Raw genomic sequence first — 19,516 nt, forward strand, 5'->3', positions numbered from 1 at the left:
GGCATTTTAAGATGCATGGAATAGCTAACGAGCCGATCAGTGGTGAAGAGGCTAAAGTAAGTTAAATGCCTCCAACTCTTTAATATTAATGAAAATATTCTCCATAATCGGCCATGATCCGCTTATTTTCTCCGGGAGAAATCGCTGATTGGTTGCTACCTATTTGTGCCGCTTGGGCCCTGCAACGGGTTAACACCTGCTCGAGGTGTTAACTAAAGTGTCATGCACACAAATCAAAAGCAGCATCGGGGCACACAGAACAGCTAACGCGTTAGTTATTCTGTGCACCTTACAATAACCACCTTTAGTAAAGCAAAGAAAATTACGGTATATTAAATAAAAAATTAATAGAGAAATCATTGAAAATTTATTTAGAAATCTCCGAAATCTACTTATATACCTATAGAAAAAAATGCTGCGTCATTATGTAAAAATATTAGTGCCAGGTATTTAAACTTCCCGCTTTATATTTACCTCATTTAATTTTGCAGATATAAAAAACATGGCATAATTATTTGAAATAATTTTGTTTTATGGCATACGATATTTTACATTGCAATTTTTTCAAAAGTAAGTTCTCATTGGAGTTTGTGCTTTAGCTAATACTGTATACGAATTATACCCTACAGCACGGCCGCACGGGTACAGCCACGGCCATCTTAACAGCAGGAGAGCAGCAGACGTATAAACTTCAAGATGAATACAGCTCGCGTGAGTACTTTTCTCGCTCTAGTTGTATTTCGTATTATTAGACAGGTCTACTAGATATTTAAGTATTATATATCCCCGAAAAAAAGCCTAGGAGTGGGAAAGATGAGAATAATGGCTGTCCAGCCTCGCTCTAGTGACGGTGATGCAATCCGTTCACGGGTCAGCTGATGGAGCTCTGTGTTGGGTGCCGAGAATACTTGGATGCTTTATACTGTAGTCCAGCACAAGATCAAACTTGTAAACACAAGTTTGATCAAAAGATATTCAAAGATCTTCGGAATATTAGGTGTGCAGGGGTGACCATAGATGCCTCTGATCAATCGGGTCCACTGGTGCATTGCGGCCATATCTCACGTCCAGAAGTGCCTCAAATTTCACCATATCATAGTAAATTCTGTTTATTATACCGGGGAAGTTAGGTAAGGTTAGGTAGGTAGGTCTGGTTGGTTAGGTCCGTTTTTCATACCCACATATGTTAAGTAACGTTAATTTTTAAAATATCAAATTTTTAACATTATTTCCACAGACTACAACAGTGTCCTCTGTAATATACTGTAACAGTGAAAATCCGGTGTTCTCATAATTTGTTTTCACTCAGTATCGCTCACTGGATCGTCCTAAATAATTACCATAACAGTCGGCCGTGTGTATTGGCTGAAACTGCAATAATACCAAATTGTCGTTGCGGTCATCCATCGATATTTAGGATTTTAAGTTTTGGAATCGGTAGTTTAGATAATTCTAAGACACTGTTCTTCAATGGCATTTCTTCCGATCATGATTACTTTAAGAGAAAATCACACACAAAAAGAAGAAAAATCGTCGTATATTTACTAAGTCTAGCAAGAGACTTGTTGCAGTCCAGTAGTTAGTGTAAAACGAAAATAAACTAATACCCACCATCAAACTGTTTCTTCTTGTTTATTTTAGTAGTTACAGAATACTGCACTGTGTTGAGTTAGTGGATATCATATTCATAGGTTATCATTTCTTTCACTCTTTTGTTTTATTATATTGTATTATCTTTAGGATTATTCTACTTCCTAATAATTTTAATTATAGGTTCCTTATTTTCCTACAGTCTCCCATCATTATTAGTCTTGACAATATTTATGGGCAGTTTAAAAAAACAAAAAACATGACAGTCTTGTACAGTACAGTAAACCCTTGTTATTCATGGGGGATGGGTGCCAAGAAATGGCATGAATAGGCAAAACTGCGAATAGCAACTTAATACTACCTTAGTGCACTACTGTATACCCATACCAAACAACCAACCAGCCGTGGCACCAGTCATCCCCTCTTTTAACTTATCTAATAATTCAACTTTCTTTGTCAGGGTCATCACTGACTTCTGCCTTTTACATTTCACTCCACTAGCATCACTAGCACTAGGCAGTCTTTTAGGGGCCATTTCACACAGAAACACTAAAGTTTTGAGAGTACAGCACGAGATGCTGCGTGGGGTGACTCGTGCTGTGGGAAAAAGCTTGCAAGCTAGCTACCATCTGCTTACTGCGAATTGTTGAAATCGCGAATCACAAACCCAAAACTGGGAAGGGTCTACTGTACTGTATGGTTTTATAATTTATCCACCATTATAAATCAAAAGATCTCTCAAGTGGTAATTGTAAACAATTAAGTTCAAGGGACAATATATTTTATTTAGGATTACCTGTACTGTATATAACTTTTCATTAAACATGTTAATGCTCAGTTAGCCCATCAGAATTTCAAACGTCCTCGGCAGACGCCTCCACTGAGTTGATAACACAAGAAGGTTGCAGGTTAGTATGAACCTCTCCTATGGAAGTTGGTTACCGCTCATAATCCCTGCTTCATTGTATAAAATTGCTGGGCAAGGGAGAGTTTGTCTTTATGAGTGAGTCATGTCATTCTGTGACCAAGTACCACAGAGTGTTAAAACAGCATAAAGCTCTTCATATGACAGCATGTCGCCAATTTATGTCTGTTTATAGATCTAATTTTGATAAAAAATTAACAAATTAGGGAACAATTTTCTGAATACAGTAAGTCTTGCCTGTCCAATATAATGTAGTTTTTGCCACTGTGGTCCTAAAAGATTCAAACCACGTATAAGGAACAATGGCATGTGGCACTGTTACCAACAGCAAAGCAGCAACAAACCTGCTTCAGGCACAGAGCTTTAAATAATATTCACTGTGATAATTTTTGCACTCGTCTTTCAAATTACAGTACTGTACCTTAATCATGAGTGGAAAATGCTCTGAAAATACTGTACTACAATTACACCTGCCAAGATGTATGCAGTCTTGGTTTAATTTTGGTGAGTACTGTATGTACCAGTGTCTTGCCTGTGTTTATTACAGTACTGTACTGTAATTGTCTTCTTATTTCATGTTTTTTTTCTTATATCTACTTAATTGAGGTTGAGTGCCCAGAAATTTTACCCAATAACAACGTTGTTTGGAAAAAAGTGTCCTATTTGTGGTACTTCAGTCCTTTTTATAGTTTCTAGGAACATCCCTGATGTAAATTGGTGACTGTATTGTTATAAATTAAAACTGGAATTTAGGCTGCGTATGTTAAATCTATAAGTCTTGTAGACACTATTAAGTAGAATAGATATTTTTTATATTGTTTGGGCCCCCCATAAAAGATGGAGGGTAGGGCTCATTATATACAGTATGTGCTGTTTTGATAACTCAAACACAGGTTTGTGGTTACAATTCTTGAGTCTTGTATTTTTACAATGTAAACATTGTCCCCAGGACAATGATGAAAACACAGGACTTCACTGATATGTATTGAAATAGTTTGTGGACTAATTGGCAACCCAATTCGTTGTACATATATAAATATGTATAATTGTGTGTATTGACATGCATTGTCTTATATTTTTCCTGTTGGTATTTTATATTAAAAACTAAAAAATATATATACTGTATATCTAAATTGAATCCTTAAAAAATAAAAAAAAAATAAAAAAGGCATTTGAGAGTCCAGACAAAGTGTGGACCATACTGTTAACCATGACTCATTTGTGAAGGTGATTTTTGCATTGGTGGCTTTGAGCTTTGACCAGTGTCCGTGTGAGTGTTCGGTGCTTTCACCATTTGCTGATAATGCCAAAACCCAATTCATTGATTATACTGCATTTGCATACACTGTACTGTACCTTTAATGTACCAAGAATTATTTTACTTTGAAACCGTTTATAACGAACTTGGATACAAGTAGCTATTATATTACGGAGCACTGTATTCTCAGTGTTTACCGCCCTCATTTAGTGATAATTTTGCTTAACATTAGGTTTTCAGGAATGCAACCCTATTGTTAAACAAGGGATACCTGTATACCATAGCTCTCAGGTCATTGAGTGACATGTGAGATACCTCCACCAGAACTCCCCTGTCAATGCCTGCCATGATCAGGGGACTTGGCTTATACTGTACTGGTAGCTGTATTCATTGTCTAGTAAAGCACTGTAATAATGCTGCAACAATCCTTTTCACCAAATAAATTAGGACTGGGGGTGAAAATATAATAATAATAAAAATTGTAGAAATAGATAAAATTTTAATAAAAAAATAAAAATGATATACCCCCCTGTATTAATAATAATAATAATGTAACCATGAATAAATACAAAAATGTATGTATGTTGCATTGTCAGTAGTAAGAGAAATAATTGAAAGTCAGATGAGCAACCTGGGACTTGGTCACAATTTTAGTGATGCCATATGGCAGCAGAGTCTACCATTAGACAACATATTATGCTTCCAATATATTCCCAGGCAGTAGTACCTCCCTGTTTGATAGCTGCCTACTACCTACTTGCTGGGGATCCATCAACTATAAATGAAAGATTGAAGACAAGTAGCCTGGTTCCCATTCCTTTAAGGCAGTAGGATTTGTAAATGTTGAATCATGTGTCTCATGTACAGTATAGTAGTGATTCAGGTTACGAGGTTAATCTATCTTAAGAATTTAGTGTGGTGAATCTACAGGCTTACTGGCTCAAAGCAGTCATCTAGATAAGAGATTTAATACATTGCTTCAGTCATTGACTACTGAGTGAGGAGTTTTAAAGAATACTAGAACAGTGTGATGGTGTGCTGAGCTGTGTAGCCTGCCCATGCCAATCCCCTCTGACTATAGTAGGCACTTCAGGGGAGTTCAAGTGGAGGTATCTGACAAGTCAATTGTCATCTCCCTTTAGTTAAACAGTATCTTTCTTAAGCCCTCCATTTTTTATATTGTATTATATTACCATAGCTCTTAGTGTTTCATTTATTTTTGCAAATTTATATTTTATTTAATACAATTATTTAAGTAATATCAGTTAATACACAGGAACATTAATGCCATGATTGGATGTTTTGGCATTTATTGGCAAGGCACAAGTGTTGAAGCTTCTGGGGCTACTAATTGATTGACCTTTCATGTCTTTTACTGTAGTGTATATATATAGAACAGTTCCTTACCCAAGATGTTACAGTACTAATATAAGTGTGGTGAAAGATGGTTTTGATGTCCCCATCTAGGAACTATAGTGTGACTTTTATCCTCCATACAGTAGGGGACATAGACTAATTTATAGATCAACTATTTACAGTATGAGATTACATCAATTAATAGGTCAGCTATTTACAGTATGTTTCAGTACAGTACCATACTTTTTGTGAGATTAAATTTGTTATTCTTGTGATGGTTGAGTTGTATTTTTGAAGCCAAGTTCTACAACTGTACATTACATTACATTTGTTGAATTATGGTGCTCAGTCATACAGACTAGTTTTGTTCTTTTGTTAAGCTTCAATGTTATTAATTTTATAAAGATACCGTACTGTATATGTTTTTAACATAACAGTATGGGAGGCTCTGACTTTCTGAAGGTTATGCCACATTTTAATCTTGTACTTTTTTATCAGACTCTAGTCCGAACCTTTGCAACTGGCTCAGCACGCAGGGCAGTTAAAACTGAGACCCACCCGGGATACCAGAAGATGCGTACCAAGATGTTTGATTACCAAGTGAGTAAACCCCCCCCCCCCCTTTTTCCCACAAAGTAATCGGTATACAGGTACTTATGCAGACAATTTACTTACTTGTAGAAGTTAATGATCTAGTATGTGAGGAAAAAGTCAAGCAGGTTGTAATTTTAATTGTGCCAAAATTTAGTTTAAACACTGGACTCACTGATTCATAATGTGCATTTCCATTTTGTTACTTAGGTAGAATTAGAGGAGCATTATTGTGTAGGGAATGTGTAACAGCCAAGTGGGTACTGTGCTTATTGCTTCCTGCCATAAGGGTTAAAATTTTAAATCTCGGGCTCTCTTTGTCCATCCATTAGTAAATGGATGCAGTACCTAACTTTACTAAATTAGGGAAGTGAAAGGACAGGTATTTCATATTTAGCATAAATTAACTTAACGTTAATTTCCTTTAGTGAATTTTTTTTTTACACCCTTTCTCTCAACATTAGATTAAAATTCAGTTTAGTGATGTTTAACTCACTGGGAAAGGGAAAAAACTGGGGATTCTCTGCTCCAATTGTGCATCTCTACTCTAGTCATGTATCTGAGAGTATACAGTACTTTGAATTCTTTTGGAAAGCTGACATTTTGATAAAGCATCGTGAAAGTTGTGAAGTACTGGTGGCATTGAGCATCCCGTCTCGGCCACACATCGACTGGTGTGATACATGCAAACTTGAGCTCTGGCCAGTCTGACTAGTGGACTTGCTCCCCCAGGCTGGAGTGGAGTTGCCATTTGTGATGTATTGTTAGAAAAAAAAATTGATATAATTTGCTTTCTTAACATCCCTCGTTTAGGAATAATTTCACAATGTTAGGTTTTCTGGAACCTAATTCCATCGTAGAATGAGGGATACCTGTAGTTGAATGCAATGATGGTCATGCTGCCTTGCATTCAGAAGGCCTATGTACTGTATCCACATTGTCCGTAATGGGCAGTCATGCCTATGGGGCCCACTTTCATTATAGGAATTGTCATTCATGTTTGGGCTTAAACTTAATCTAATCTAATCTTTTTGGTTACTATTTTGTTCTACAAAATTTGCTGTTCTTAAATATATGTAGGGGAATTGATATTGTGATTAAAACAGATAAATTTTTATGGTAAGACTCCAGCTGTTGGAGATGTCTAGATATTTTATAAGATTATAACTTAGATAAAGCAACTCTACGTTCAAAAAGCTTATGGGTCAAAATCCCAGGGCCCTGAATTGTGTGATTGGATTTTACACTTAAATAGATTAAAAATTAAGAATAGTCATCCGCTTCATACCAGGTTCTCTAAAGATAACTGCATGGTGAGGTGGTCTCCAAAAGCATGAGAAACCTTGAATTGTTTTGTTACCGAGTACTACCCAGACAAAATAGCAGAGGAAATGTACTGTGCCGTACAGCTGTCTCACCTTTTTAGCCTTACAGCTAGATTTTACATAATGAACCTGTATTATTCTTTTGTGGACTGTCACCACTATTTATAGTATAACATTGTCTGAAAAATTGAGTTCCAAGTTTGTTTTTTTTTTTTTTTTTTTTTTTTTTAGTTCTATTGTATTTAGTTTGGTTGTATATGATTGCAAGAGTTTACTGTTAAATGTTGTTTGTATTATGAACCAACAGAAGCAAAGTAAATTTTTTAGTTGATTACTATGCCTAATTGATAAAAAAAATAAAAAAATTTATTCAGTGCTATTTTGGTCTGTGAAGCAGTTTGGAATATCTTTTTTTTTCTCTTTCAGATTGACAATGGAGTGCCAATCCACCTTAAGGGAGGTGTAGCAGACAATATGCTCTTTCTCAGTACCTTGATTCTCAATGGTATTGGATTTGGCATGTGCTTGCATTTCTTCTATGGCATGGCATTCCCTAAGAAGGCAACCTAGTGAGACTCACTCACTGGTAATGTGCATTCATTCCTCATTCCTTAACTTTGTAATAGCATTACTATGGGTATTCAATGCCAGCTCATTATTTAATGGTTTAGTGTCTGTACATAGAAATAATTTAATTGAAGACCATCAGTTTATTTAGTGAAAATGTATATTTCCGTCTAATAAATTATAATGAACAAAGATTCTTTTCTTTATTTTTGCATCCTTCATAGTTCTTAAGTGACTAAAATGCAAAATCGATTTAGACTGCGCTAGAGTATCAATAATTAGTTCAATACTTTCTCATGGTTGAGATTAGTTTGTTTCTGCCATATTTTAAGAGTTTATGGTGCCCAGGTAATAAACCAGTTGAAGTTGGTTTGGCATGGATTTTGCAGGTGTTTATAAATAATCCTGAACCATTTCCACTGTCCCAGTCTGCCTGATCCTCCTGTAGATGAGGATTTTATGATGTGTTCCATGTTGACAGCTTGAGTGTATTGTCTGATTCCATGCACTCTCCATCAGGCTTACTCATATGTCCAGTGAGTTCTCCGGCCATTCGAGCTTTCAAATATTCTTGTAATCACTTCATGATGAGTTTTGGTGGGATAACAAGATACCAGATAGCATCTTCAGCTCATTTTGCAGTAGCTGTTGATCATTCCGACACATCTTGAAGGATGTTGTGGTGGACTTACTTCATATTTGCTGCAGATATTGTCAAATTCATTATCTCATACATCTCATAAGCATGTCACTGGCCTTGGACACCTTTCTGGGTCTCCCTGGAGATGATTGCTAAGGTGAAACATAATTGGCAGGAAAATTGCATACCATGCACTTCAGTCCTAATTGTAGCTGTGCCTCATCTTAGATTTCCCTCAGAGAAACATTTACCCAACAAGGCAAGAATATGAGGATTTTCCTCACCAAACATATGCTTGGGAACCATAGTAATGACTGTTCTGAGAAAACTTGGACCAGTATGGCAGTGTGTACAGTACATATTGTGATCAGAATATGGTAGAAACAGGTGCTTCCGCCCAGGATAACTGCTAAACACACTGGCCATGTGGGAAGTTTGTACAAAGGGGCAGACAAATTTTTTTTTTACATAATTTAATTGGGTGGACTATAACCAAGCTCTAAATTTAACATTAAAATACCTCTAAAACAAGGGTAATAAATATTTGGTAGTTATTGATGACATATCCTTCCCGACTTTTCAAAGAAAATGAATTTATAAAATGCTGCAATTTTACTGTTTTGCAGTGGACACTGTCGTGCCTTGGGTAACTGTGCAAGTATTCCTGGATTGGTTCCATAAATGCTTCCTCCCAGAAGTGGAAAAGTACCTTGCTTCCAAGAAGATGGAATTCAAGGTGCTATTATTGATAGATAATGCACCAGGCCACTTAATATGGCGGGTGTGAGGCACTAGTTACATACCTGAGATACGATGGAGGGAGCGTCAAAAAGTGACACACTATTATATACTAGGCTAACTGGCAACTCAGGCATGCCGAACAGGCAATTCATGCATTGACATACATGTTATTTAATTCAGTTGCTGTACATTTGGCAATGAAACTCAGTACCATGGGTCAGATCAATTTCTTACATCTATTGTTACAATCTAATCGGTGTTTGAGCTTGCCAGGCAATAGTGAAATGGACATCAAATGCACAAGCTGATAACGCCTTTCTTACGACCTCATCAAAATGCAGACAAGGGCCTACTGAGAGTTTCCCGTTAGATCTTGGAGGCTATGTTCCTGAATACGCGACGTTATATGAAACGACATTAAGCAGATCAATTTTACCCATAAAAAATAGCAAAAATATGGGAGTTACATTCCTGAGCCTCCCTTTACCCCATGAAAAACATTACATATACAGAAATTCAATGGCATTTTTATAAAAAATAGTAAATATAGTATATATAAATAAACTAAATAATTTTGTATTGTATTCACTGATGAGGGAGGTGGTGGAGTGAGTGTGTGGTGGGTAGAGGAGGAGGGTGGTGAGTCACTGAGACCCAGTGGGTGGCTCCTTTTCCCGGTTTAAAACATCCATTTTCGTAGCAAGGTTAATGGTCTTATGTTACTTCTTCATAACACTAGCATCAGTAGCACTTGATGGGTGCTTGGAAGCCATTTTGAACGGTTAGAGTACAGTATTTAGAGCAAAAACACATAAGCACACATGAATGATGTGGAAGCGTAACAGAGACTGGCCTGGCATCGCTTGGGGACGCTGTGACGTTCCGCTAGTGAGAGGTAGCGTGGCCAGACAAGAGAGGGTGATGTGCCGTAAAAAGTAGTCCGTGACGACGCAAAAACGACATTAAATTGAGTTGTCGGGACGTTAAACGAATTATTGGTATCTAAAGAGTAGCGACGTAGTACCAAAACAATGTCAAGAGGGGCGTCGCTATACAAGAACTTGCTGTACCTAGATTTTGCCAAGGCTTTCGACAGCTTACCCCAAGAAAGACTGAGAATTAAACTGGAAGGGTACGGGATTCGGGGAAATGTCCGAGCGTGGATCGGAAACTCTCTGCATGATCTCAAGCAGTGCGTGGTGATTGATGGTATGAAATCGTCATGTGTACCCGTAACAAGTGGGGTACCACAGGGCAGTGTATTGGGCCGGTTGTTATTTGTTTGTTTCATAAGTGACATGCCGGAAGCTATACACTCCTCCACACAAATGTTTGCGGACGATACTAAGTTACCTGTATTCAGGAAATTAAGAGCTAAACAGACTGTGAAGAGCTGCAGAAAGATCTCTGTGAGGTTCAAGAGTGGTCGAAGAAATGGCTGCTAAGATTCAATACCACGAAGTGTAAGAGGCTGCACCTGGGATGCACCAACGGTAAGGAGGCGTGTCATATGTTCCAACGGGATGAAGAAACTGCATTAATAGAGACTGAATGCGAAATGAACCTGGGTATGCATGTTGACAATGAACTGAAGTTCTCGGGCCATTGTGAGAAGAAGGTGAATCAAGCAACTAAATTATTAGCTCTTACAAGACGGTCGTTCAGATATCTAGACGGTTCGTCCCTTGTAACGATCTTCAAGAGTGAGGTACTTCCCCGCCTGGAGTAGTCATCCTGTCTGGTCCCCGAGATATGCTAGAGACTGTCAGTTGAGTGAAAATGCATTCCCAAGTTGTAAACTTATAGGTACCCATTTACAGCTATGTGAACTGGGAGTGCCCAGGAATCGATCTACTGATCCTAGGAACAGGAGGCTAGCGCTGTATCCACTTCAGTATTACTGGCTTTGAAATTGTTAAGTAAATTGTTCCTATGCTGTATAGCTGTAAAGAAGAAATCGTTTTTCATTTGACCACGTACTCAAGGTATTACAAAATTATGTTCACTGCCCCTATGGCCTTGCCGTCAATTTATATTATACATAATCCTTACAGTGTTTGTGGCATGATACTGTATCCAGGAAACAAACTACTGTAGTGGTAGACCCTGCTGCCATACGGCATCACAAAAATTGTGACCCAAGTCCTAAGTTACTGATCAGAGTTAGTTTCTCAATTGTTTCTGTTTCTTTTACAACACAACAAATATATCGTTTCTCACTCTTTATTTGTTTATTTTTTCCATTTCTGAATTTATTTTGGGTTCTTTTTTTTGGGGGGGGGCCTCAGGCCCTGATGTGGGTCGGTGATTTGTGCCTGGGTGGGCTAATCCAGGGGGGTCAAGGGGGTCCCGTTCACCCTTTTCATCATAAAATTTCATTACTTTGTCTTAAATGCAGTATAGTACTCAGGCATTTTTGTATAATACAAAGTAATTACTATTGACCTCGAATATCTCCTAATATCAAGTGCACATGGCTTCTAAATGGCCTCAAAATGCCCATAATATTGGTCAGATTAAAAAAAAATGCTAGCCATTGTTCCACCACCCACAACTTATTGGACCCCCTTTGATATTCCTGTAATCCCCGTAAAAAAAGTGACAACCTTAAAAAACCCAATGGATGGAGGAAATGGGAAGATAGGTAAAGAGCAAGTTGGGATGCTTGTGAACGAATGAGGGAGGATTCATTTTTTTTAATTTTGTCACTTACAGCAGCTAGTTAATTGTGCACCCCAAACTCATCCTGTGGGCGGTAGCTCAAAAGGATTACAGAGTAGAGTTCCCAAAGGGTCTGTATAACTAATCCCCCTTGGTTAGGATATTATGGTTATTGAATATTACAGAGTATTTCAAATAAATTCTTTGTTTAGTTCTGAACATAGAGCATAACATATTCGCAACTGCGTGAGTACAAGAGTGTGAGGAAATATTAGCATGAGAGGTATTCAAGCACATTGTGTGTTTGGTTCTATACATGGGAACTGATATAACTAATTAGCACAAAAAAGCTATCTTCACACAGTCGAGGAGCTTATGATGAAGGGATGTGGGGAGGAGGGAATATGAATGGGGCAGGCTAACTCAGATGTGGATAGTGGAGGAAAGGAGTGAAGAACAATCAAGAGGATAAATAAAACATATCAGGAGGAATGCGATCAGGGAAGACAGCGAAGAAACAAGAGTGGGGAAGTAGAGGGATGCAGTGTTCAGAAAAAGAGAAGGATACAAGAGTTGTGGAGGAAGAGTTGGGATTGGGGAGAGGAAAGGGAAGAGAGCAGGGAGAGGTATGCCGGAATGGAACTTGTTTTTATTATTTCGTTATTACTGCACTTCAACAACTAAGGTCTTTAAGCACATAACAAGGTCAGCAATTCCACCATAAGCCGGTGTTGGTGTGTAAGGGGGGGGGAAGACATGTGTGGTAAGACAGAGTTTTGTTAGTGGAGGGGGTAAAGGGGGAGAGGAGGATTTACCATTACAGTACACTCTATTGTATTTAAAATCTAATCTATAATTTATCAAGAAAACTTACGAATAATTACAAATATAATTTATTCTATAAAATTAAATAAGTATATTGTGTTATCTACCAAAACACATATAGTTTATATTTTAACTCAAACACGCAGTGACTGAACGCCATTTTCTCAGAGTGGTATTGAGTGGTTGAGTTGTTCCAGTTTTAACCTGACTTTCTGGAGTTCTCATTGATGTAAGTATTATTAATTGTTCACAAGAAGAATATAACTAACAAAACGAACTAGCTCAGATAATAGAATATTCGTGGGTTGTATATTAATCGTGTATTGGGAAGAAATATTAAGTGTTTTTATCGAGTAGGAAAGATGGAAGTCGGTGAGGTATAGTGTTGAAGTATTGACGTGGACGAGCCAGGTATAGTCCATGTGTTCCTGATACTATTGCCTTCCTCAAGCTACTACTCCACACACACTCATTGGAAGAGTCAAGTTGGTAGGTTTTAAGAACTATGTGAGGCAGAAATTAAAGACAAAAGGTGTGGCTGGTTGGTAGATGCACACGTTATAGAATAGTAATTGCAGACAGTTTGATCATGGATACACATTGGATTTCACGTTATGTTTAGAAATTTACTCAATCCCAGTCATGAGTGATATGCAAAGCCTCACTTGCCATATGAGTTAATCTTGTGTATTGGTGTACAGTACATGTATGTGTGTGCAAACTTATAGTGTCTCCTTTACAAGGCCATTCACAAGGAGCTTATCTGTATACAGTATTATTGTTTTATATGTATGAGTGAAAGAAAATTGAGAACATGTTAAAAGTTACAAAATAAGGTAAAATTATCATGCCGGTCATGCACCTATCTAACCTAACAAAACCTAACCTAACCCAACCTAACCCCCTAGCCTGGGGCTCTGCCTCTGGGCCCCCGGTAGGCCTAGCTTAAACTAACCTAAATGTGTCTGTAGTAAAAACCTTGGGGGCGCGCCATGTCCGAAAGTACAATACCTTGGTTAGAAGTGGAAGGACCAGGGGTACATAAGAATTGGATAGAATGATTGTCGTTCTCGTAAATCTCGGCAATAAACTTAAAATAGTCGTAGGAGCACAAATGACAACCAACCTCCACCACGGCCATTGTGAGACTGGTCAATGAAATTACCCAGGCTGCTTCCTTTGAAAAAATCAAATGTGATTGGTCGAAAAAAATTTGCATGATATTGATACATCATTGATCACGACTGGATGACGTCGGTCAATGTTGCGCATAACATCTCTTCAAGGTAAATAAGACAGGGCGACACTTGTGACTGAGCGAATTTAATAATATTGAAAAATTAATATCTCGGTTATACTTAATTTCTGGCTGAAGTGTCACAGATGAAAATGGTCTTAGAATTGTCTAAACATTATAAACTACATATTAATAACAGCGAGAGAAAGACCGGTGCATATAGAAAAAATCACCAAAAATACCGATAAATTGTATTAAAAAGGGTTAACTCGTATCCACACCAACTTGTACCTAAGATAACTCGTACCCAACTCACGAGATAATTCGTACCCAAGATTACTTGCACCCAATTCAAGAGATAATCCATACCCATTAGTATATACAGTAGTTTGTTTGAATGGACGAATCTTAATGTGTATTTTCCTATATATCATGTACACAAGGATCATAGTTACTGCCCTCTTAAGTTATCAGATTCATTCGCATCCAACATATCCACATGAAATTCTTGTTTTGGACTGCTACCGGTTTTCTAGAAGTGTTTAGTTGTGCATCACTCTAAGACAACTTGATGGATACTGGGCATAAGTTAAAAAAATCAACCTTTCATATGGTAGTATGGAATGGTGCCAACAGAAGAGATTTATAACCTCAGCTGCTCATAAGAGTGTGCATACATATGGTATACTGTGTACATCACACCCATAGAGTACAGAAAAAATGCTCTCATATATACAAGATATCAGTGGAAGGGTTAATTATATGTGCATTATTATTTTTTATTGTTGCATTTTATATCATAATTTGAAAGCTTAATTGAATTTTTGTTTTTTCCAGAGACTGGCAGGCTAGTTGAAATGGCGTTCAATCCTCGTCCTCCACTCATGCCGGGCGTACCATTATCAACCATGATGGGGGCACCTTTCACTCTAGCAAGTATGTAATTATCTAATTTTGCATCAGTCATTCCTTGTCACTAGTGCTTTGTTTGGGCTACTAATGTTCTTGAGAGCTTAAAAGAAATGTTGTCCTGGTTGTAGTAGAGCACACAGTTTTTACGCACTTATATTTGCATTTTTATATTAGTACATCATAACATAAGGGTAGATTTGATTTTTTCCCATCTTTTGTCAAGATTACAATCCAGTACTTAGGATAAATGTAATGATTCACCCTTGTGTGTTGACAGTTATTAACATACTATACTGTATACTGTAGTAGCTATATGGATATTTATGATTTGTGTGTCAGCCTATTTGAAGACTGTTTTAAGTGTGAATAAAAAAAAAGATGTACCAGTTGGCAGTAATTAATGAGATTTGCATAAACTTCATTTATGTTCATAACCAACAAGGCCTTCACTGTTTTGTGATTAGCTTAATATTGGTTAATTTCGCTGAAACCAATGGCTTCAGAGTTTTCACCTGTTTTTAATCTTGTCAAGGAAAGGAAAACTCAAGTTTATGAAAAAATAAGCCTATTTCATCCTGGAAGAGAGAGCTAAATTCTGTGGTCACAGTAGTGTATCTCACAGAACTAGAGGCCACTGGTTTGGTTCTGGGTGCTGCACAGATTTATCTGGGCTTCACATTGATACCTGTTTGTTTATCATATATAACAAAGTCATTTGATAATAGATTTTATCAGTGTACAGTCAGCCACAGGAATAAGTATACACACTAGCTGTAAGGTCCGAAAATGGTCTGGTAACGTTGAAACTGTGCATCCAGATGCATGATGAAACTCGGTTCCCCCCCTCCTGTTATCTCTAACTATTTTCTGTTTTCCCTTCTTTATTCTTCTATTTACTCCCCTTACTTCATTTACAAATCCAAACATCAGTAAAAAAACTAGGTAAGAGAAAAAATGGGGGAGGAGGGAGTTGTACGATAACTGCAATCCCATTTGGCAACAAGTTTACCACCATTGGATACAATACTGTATATTACTTGTAATATAAACACAAGACACTAGTAAAAAATTCACAACGAATGTATTTATAACATATATGTAGGAATAAAACATAAATTACAGGTCATTTTGTCTGTTCTGTTCAGGACAATGTTACTAGATATTTTGTCTCAAACACGAACCGTAGATTTATACTTATTCATGTGGTCGACCGTACCTGTCATTATATATTGATAGATAGTACAGTACTGTATAATCATTTTGATAAGACACCTTATGTTGCACATGATGGAAGAAATGAAATAAAGATAATGCAAAATTAAACAAGAATGTCTGTGTTGATCACAATGCTTCATTTGTGCTACTGCTGCTTATTTACTTGCTGGATATTTTGCAGCTCTGAAAAGCACATTATTATTGGCTGCTGTTAATAATAAGTTAGTGTTAATGTTGCATGGCCAAAAACAAAACAAAACAAAACAAAAAGCTAAGTTAAATTAAATGGTAACCTTATTACAGTACAGTACTCAGATATTCAACTGTTAATGTTGTTGTGCAGTATACAGGGCTGTACTGTAATTCTCATGGTGAACCTTGACTCATTTTTGTTTGGGTACCTGTAATTGCTCTTAATAATCCGAAGCTTCTCCATTTCATATGCTGCACAGTAATGTAGCCCAACTTAACAAATGGGTTCAAAAGCTCATGTCTACTCCTGGTTTTCAACTAAACTTTTTGTGTTATGCTCAGACCAGCAACTGAATAGAATGGTAAACTAACTTTGTTGTAGATGGGTGTGGTAGATGATAATGCAATGTAAATGTCATAGATTGTTTCATCCCCTTCCCATGAGTTTGTATATTGCATGAAAATGAATTTAAAGCTTTTAGATTCATCTCAGGGATCTGTCAGTTGAATGAATAAAATAAATAGAGCTGTGTTTTTTTGAAAAGAAAGTGCAACTATACTGTACTTAATTGTGGGTGTCATGAAATACTACTACAATTACAAGTACAGAATCTGATATACTACTTGTCATGGACCCAAACTATCACTTGTATTTGTATCAGGTTCTCTTGCAGGATGGAAACTGGCTTCTTATTATTAGAGGTATTATTTATTCTGATCTGTCTTCAAGTTTGTTTTGGAATTGATTTCATTTTAGTTTTTCCATTGATAGGCCTAACCACATTTCTTCTATTTTTGTCACAGTATTCTACATATAAGGATTTACAATTTCTTTAAATAGCTGCATGATCAAACCTTTGTCTTATCTTTTCTTTTTTCTTTTTTTTTCCATTTTGGTTTTTGTTTAATTAAAATTTTGGTTTCATTGGACCTTTATGTTCACACAAGCTGTCTTCTTTGGAGAAAATTGCTCAATCATAAACTTAACATTTTTATCTGAATTGGGCTAGCACATAACATTACAATACAGTACACTGAAATTGGTTACTGTAGCTATTGTACTGTGTCCTGTTGATAGCAGTGTAAATTTCTCTTTATGGCTTAAGTCATTGAGTGACTTGAGAGATGTGCCTTCATGGTCCAGGTTGCTGACTACTTTCTAGGCAGGGACACTCACCTAGTTGAATTACTGGTAAGACTATGTAAACAACTACTCCCTTGGTGATTCCATGGTGAGTGAGGGCAGAGCTGTGGCCATGATTGCAAAAGTGTGCAAGTCTTAAGGCCACTGGGATGAAACCCTGAGGTGTGTCATGTGATTCTAAAAAAAAATTGCGAGTAACAGTGATGATGTTGCACAAGCTGCCGTCAATTTATATAACGTTATCATCCCATATTATTCAAGATATTACCATGAGAAACTTGGTCGAAAATTAAGCCAAAATTGCTTCATTGGAGCTCGGCATGTTGAGAGCCGGGCTTTCTTACTTTACTGATGAACAGTTAGCAGATACCAATTATGTATGTCATGGTGCTCTTAGATGGATTACTGCTGCCACCTGTAGACTGGGGCACTTAGCTCTATTGGTTTCGTGCAGAAAAAACCATTTAAGCAACATATCGTCATTATCATCATCGTTTTGTGGCCATTTTCCATGCTTGCATGGGTTATCCGTAATTACATAATGGCAGAACTGTGCTGCACGGTCTCTTGCAAGGTTCCTAACTTGAATGTCATTTCTTACCGCTCCCCATGGCCTCCACCTGGCTCTCCTCTCCACATTTAAACTCGTGCACTCTAAACCTAATTAATTTCATCCATTCACTCCATGTATCCAAACCATCTTGACCAATATACTGTACAATGTACTCTCAGTACTCACCTGCCCACTTGACTCTAAACAGGGGTTCCTGTCTTTGTTTTGCATTACACATTCACTCACCATTCTTATTTCAGCTCACGCAAGTCTACTTATGTCATCCTTTTTAACCGACCATGTTTCACTGCCATACAGCCCAACACTTCTCACGTCAGCCACACATTCTTCCTTTCCTCGGAGAGAAGGTTTTCTTGCAGTCAATAAAGGCAGCAGCTCCCTAAACTTCCTACAGCCAGTCTTGCAACTGAGCAGGCTTCAGCACCCCCACCCAGGTAACAGAACTCATTGTTGCAGTCCAGGAACATATCCCTAATTTTCAGTTCTCCAGCCTTGCGGTGGGCACATGGTTACCTGCACATACAGAACAATTAAAGTCAGCAACATCCCACTGCACTGCACCTCTTCCACAATCATTGCAATATTATGGAGTTGTTGCCAACACCTTTCTTGCAGACCGTGGTCATTTTCCACTTTTCAGCACGGGTCCCTCTCCCACACCACTAATTAATACTTTTGATTTTGTCACAAACACACACTGGTCCTTTGCTTCTATTCCATCCTTCCATTTCTCAAATTTCTCCACTGCCTCTCCAGTACTGTATTATCTGCTGTCAGCACTAAGTCAGGAGTATTCTTAGGAACTACTGTCAGTAGTGCCACCAAAGCACTCAATTGATCTAGGATGTCCACTGGTAGAGTGACTTTTCTGTTGAAATTATATTTTGTGGAATCTTTGCCTACCAAAAGTTATTTATACCAGGACTAACACACTGTTCAACTCCCTACATCAGCATAGTTTTCCTGTTTTATATAACCTCTTGTCAGCTCAGATGTGTCTTTCAAATATTTTTCATGTTCGACAAGGGCATGTCTCTGTGAATAGATTTGACACTTGTTTGATCTCACTGCTTTTTGTTTGCTAAAGAGAAAACTTTCGTCTAAAGTTCAGTGCTCACATTTTTTTCCTGCCTGCAAACAATCAATATTTATGGCTTTCTCTCTTGTTCTCATCACAGTTTTTAAGGTTCATTGTTATTCACCCTTTTTTTTTTCCACTGGAATTATGACTTATACAGGGATTGGTTGTGTGCATTTAACTTTGGAAAGGTGTCTTTGAGTGGCATTCAACTAGTTTAATTTGCTTGACAAGTGGATTTTGCAAGCATTTTACTGCTCGCAATAAGTGATATGGGGCAGATTTTACCCGTATTTTCAGTCTTTATGTATACCGGCCCTGCTCTGGCAGTTAACACCCTCAAAGACGATGATCGTATCTCTGAAAGTTTGTAAGAAGGGTTAATTGAAGAGATTCTTATTTCAGACTTTTAAATATTAAAAGGTATTGAAGTGTTATCCAATGATTTAAGAGCAATCTTATCCTTTGTGGTGTGACTCCTGCCATTAGGCCTATACTATATTGTGGTTTGTTATTATTGGTACAGTATGTTGAGATTTGGAGTGATGAAGCTTTATTTAAGCTTAGGAAAGTTTTTAGAAAATATTCTGTGGTGTTTATTTCCTTTGGGTTGTGTGAGTTAGTTCTCAAGACATGATCTCCATCCCTTCTTCCTATAGTATTTTGGAATCTTATAAATGCAGAG

At 37.4% G+C, this 19,516-nt stretch overlaps 2 protein-coding genes across 11 annotated transcripts in view; both read left to right on the forward strand.

Moving 5' to 3' along the window:
* Positions 1–595: 595 nt before the first annotated feature.
* Positions 596–7,806, forward strand: LOC121873663 (cytochrome c oxidase subunit 7A2, mitochondrial-like). The gene is made up of 3 exons (XM_042377314.1): positions 596–711; positions 5,628–5,729; positions 7,472–7,806. Exons 1-3 carry the CDS (start codon positions 697–699, stop codon positions 7,613–7,615), a joined length of 261 nt encoding a protein of 86 aa, XP_042233248.1. The 5' UTR covers positions 596–696; the 3' UTR covers positions 7,616–7,806.
* Positions 7,807–12,618: 4,812 nt separating this feature from the next.
* The window catches only part of LOC121873664 (RNA-binding protein 25-like), a 63,257-nt gene continuing 56,359 nt past the window's right edge, over positions 12,619–19,516 (forward strand). For 5 of the 10 annotated variants that reach the window (XR_006090292.1, XM_042377316.1, XM_042377319.1 and 2 more), the window contains exon 1: positions 17,995–18,187. Coding sequence is in view for 9 of the 10 variants with exons in the window: in XM_042377316.1 (XP_042233250.1) it covers positions 18,010–18,187 (178 nt within the window). In the remaining variant the exon portion in view is untranslated. Of the gene's footprint in view, positions 12,709–12,868; positions 12,969–14,553; positions 14,653–17,994; positions 18,188–19,516 lie in introns of those variants that run through there. The other 5 variants (XM_042377320.1, XM_042377321.1, XM_042377322.1 and 2 more) reach the window with 2 other exon arrangements.

Source organism: Homarus americanus, unplaced genomic scaffold (assembly GCF_018991925.1).
Source record: "Homarus americanus isolate GMGI-L3 unplaced genomic scaffold, GMGI_Hamer_2.0 scaffold43895, whole genome shotgun sequence".
In the NCBI taxonomy this organism is placed as follows: Eukaryota; Metazoa; Arthropoda; class Malacostraca; order Decapoda; family Nephropidae; genus Homarus; species Homarus americanus.